At 56.1% G+C, this 1873-nt stretch overlaps 2 protein-coding genes across 2 annotated transcripts; one reads left to right on the top strand and one right to left on the bottom strand.

The window, feature by feature from the left end:
- The first annotated feature begins 107 nt into the window (after positions 1-107).
- On the top strand, positions 108-1199 carry SPRG_09599 (hypothetical protein). The gene is made up of 6 exons (XM_012349024.1): positions 108-346; positions 397-567; positions 614-681; positions 733-836; positions 882-988; positions 1033-1199. Exons 1-6 carry the CDS (start codon positions 116-118, stop codon positions 1111-1113), a joined length of 762 nt encoding a protein of 253 aa, XP_012204414.1. The 5' UTR covers positions 108-115; the 3' UTR covers positions 1114-1199.
- A 329-nt stretch (positions 1200-1528) lies between these two features.
- Positions 1529-1873, bottom strand: SPRG_20805 (hypothetical protein; the record flags this gene model as incomplete). Its single annotated transcript, XM_012349034.1, has 1 exon — positions 1529-1873. A coding segment is annotated over one exon (345 nt), but the record flags the coding sequence as incomplete, so codon positions are not given.

Genomic DNA, 1873 nt, shown 5'->3' with positions numbered 1-1873 from the left:
CTTTAAATCCCAAATAATGTTACTCATACTATATATAGCGCTTGCTTGTCATTGGCAAGAAGTGCCGAAAATAAAATGCCGAATCCAACGAATGCCTATTTTGGGCGACGGCGGCATGTTGAAGGAGGACGCCAAGCAGGTGCCGGCGCCGATCATGTATTGGGGCGAGGTCGACCCTGCGTACCGCGCGTCCGGCGCCTCTGCCGACGAGACAATTCAATATTACCGCAGCGTCATCAAGGCTCGCGCGACAAAGCTGTCACGTCCGGGCAAGGCCACCGGGGGGCCACCCCCCCACGTGGCATTCTCCCAGGCCGCAGCGTCGTCGCTTCGGCGAGCCCTGCAAGTAATCGTATCCCATGAAACCACGAACAGAGTCGAGATGACCAGACGTAGATCTTGATGACGGCCGTTGAGACACAGCTTGGTCGACAGCTCCCGCAGCGGGTGTTTGACGCTCCGTCCAAGGCCATACCCAGTCGCTTCTACCCGCCCAGTGTTGCTTCCGAAACACCCGCGTATTTCCTGAAGAAGCCCAAGGACCCTCTAGTCGCCAAGCGCACACCTGTTGCCTGCTCTACCGACGAGGATAATTACATAGAGGGCAGCATAGGGAGTTTTGCCGTACTTTTGCGATCGCACACCGCCCAAGCAGCCCAGTCTTGTCGACCGAAAGCACTGGTACCGACCGTCCAGTCGTATACCTTCAGCGTGTACTCTACTATGCTGTAGGAACTTTGTGCAAGCGCGAGAGTCGGACGTCCTTCGACGCCGCGGCAAGCACCTCTTGGCCGTCCTCGAAGAGCAGCAGCGGCTTGAGATCCAGCGAGAAAAGGGTTCGTAGAGTTTAGATTGTGAAAACATCGAACCCATCGGTCTAGATCTGGTTGCCGCGTCACGCCTGGAACCATCGCTCCACATGAAGATCGTTGCTGACGTTGCCAAGGACCGGTACGAAGCCGCTGACCGCATCATGCGCATCCTCGACGTACGACAACTTGTCTTTTCTTTCTGTCATATTGTTGTATCCAGGATTACGGCGTGATTGCGGGGAGTACGACCCTCGACTACCTTCAAGCAACGCTCGCTCCGCCGCCGACATCGACTTTGTAGCATCAAACTGTCTTAATTGGAGGCTCGTCTCTCGCCGTACAGTGTTCTAGGCACTGTTCTAATAATGCAATCGAGAACCAACAGACCACACTTCGAGAGGACATCTGGTGTCCGTTGTCGTAGACCAGCATTTCTTGAAGTATCCCGCGGGTCGTCGACCAATAAAATCCCACGGACCCAACTAACCTAAACAACTAATCTAAACTACCACACAACGCATTGGTGACTCGTCTTGACTAGACGAGATGCCATAGACTCGTACGCTGTCGTTGGCCACGGAGGCTGGCAGCCTTAGAGGACACCTCGTTATAGGCTCCTTCTATAACTGTTCTAAAGTCGCAATCGTTTCCGTCCTTAACACACGTGTGCTCGCGCCAAGATCTTATGGCGGTGTACAACAGCAAGACGCAATAGCTTAGTTGCTTTTATACCACACGGCGGCCGGCGTGGTTGGTTTCAATGCAGTGGCATGTCGGGTGCACCGAGACTTGGATCGCCTTGTCAACTGGTCTCGGCCGCTCGTGCATAGCTCCAGTCGCCCGAGAACACGAGCGCTGGCGTCTCGTTGTCCCAGAGCGCAATGCGTCGATGGGCCGGCCACGCGGCCACGTCCGCCGCCGCCGCGACGCGCAGCTGGTAGAGCTCCACACGACACAGCAGTCTCGTCTCTTCCTCTGTCGTCACCCGCAGCGTCGCGCAGTAGCTCGTCTGGTTGACGACATCGAGCGTGTAGCAGCGCAGGTCGATCGCGTCGGGACCA

The sequence above is a fragment of the Saprolegnia parasitica genome (genome assembly GCF_000151545.1).
Source record: "Saprolegnia parasitica CBS 223.65 unplaced genomic scaffold supercont2.49, whole genome shotgun sequence".
NCBI classification, from domain to species: Eukaryota; Oomycota; class Saprolegniomycetes; order Saprolegniales; family Saprolegniaceae; genus Saprolegnia; species Saprolegnia parasitica.
Note: the sequence above shows the minus strand (reverse complement) of the source record. Positions and strands in the feature narration are given on the sequence as shown.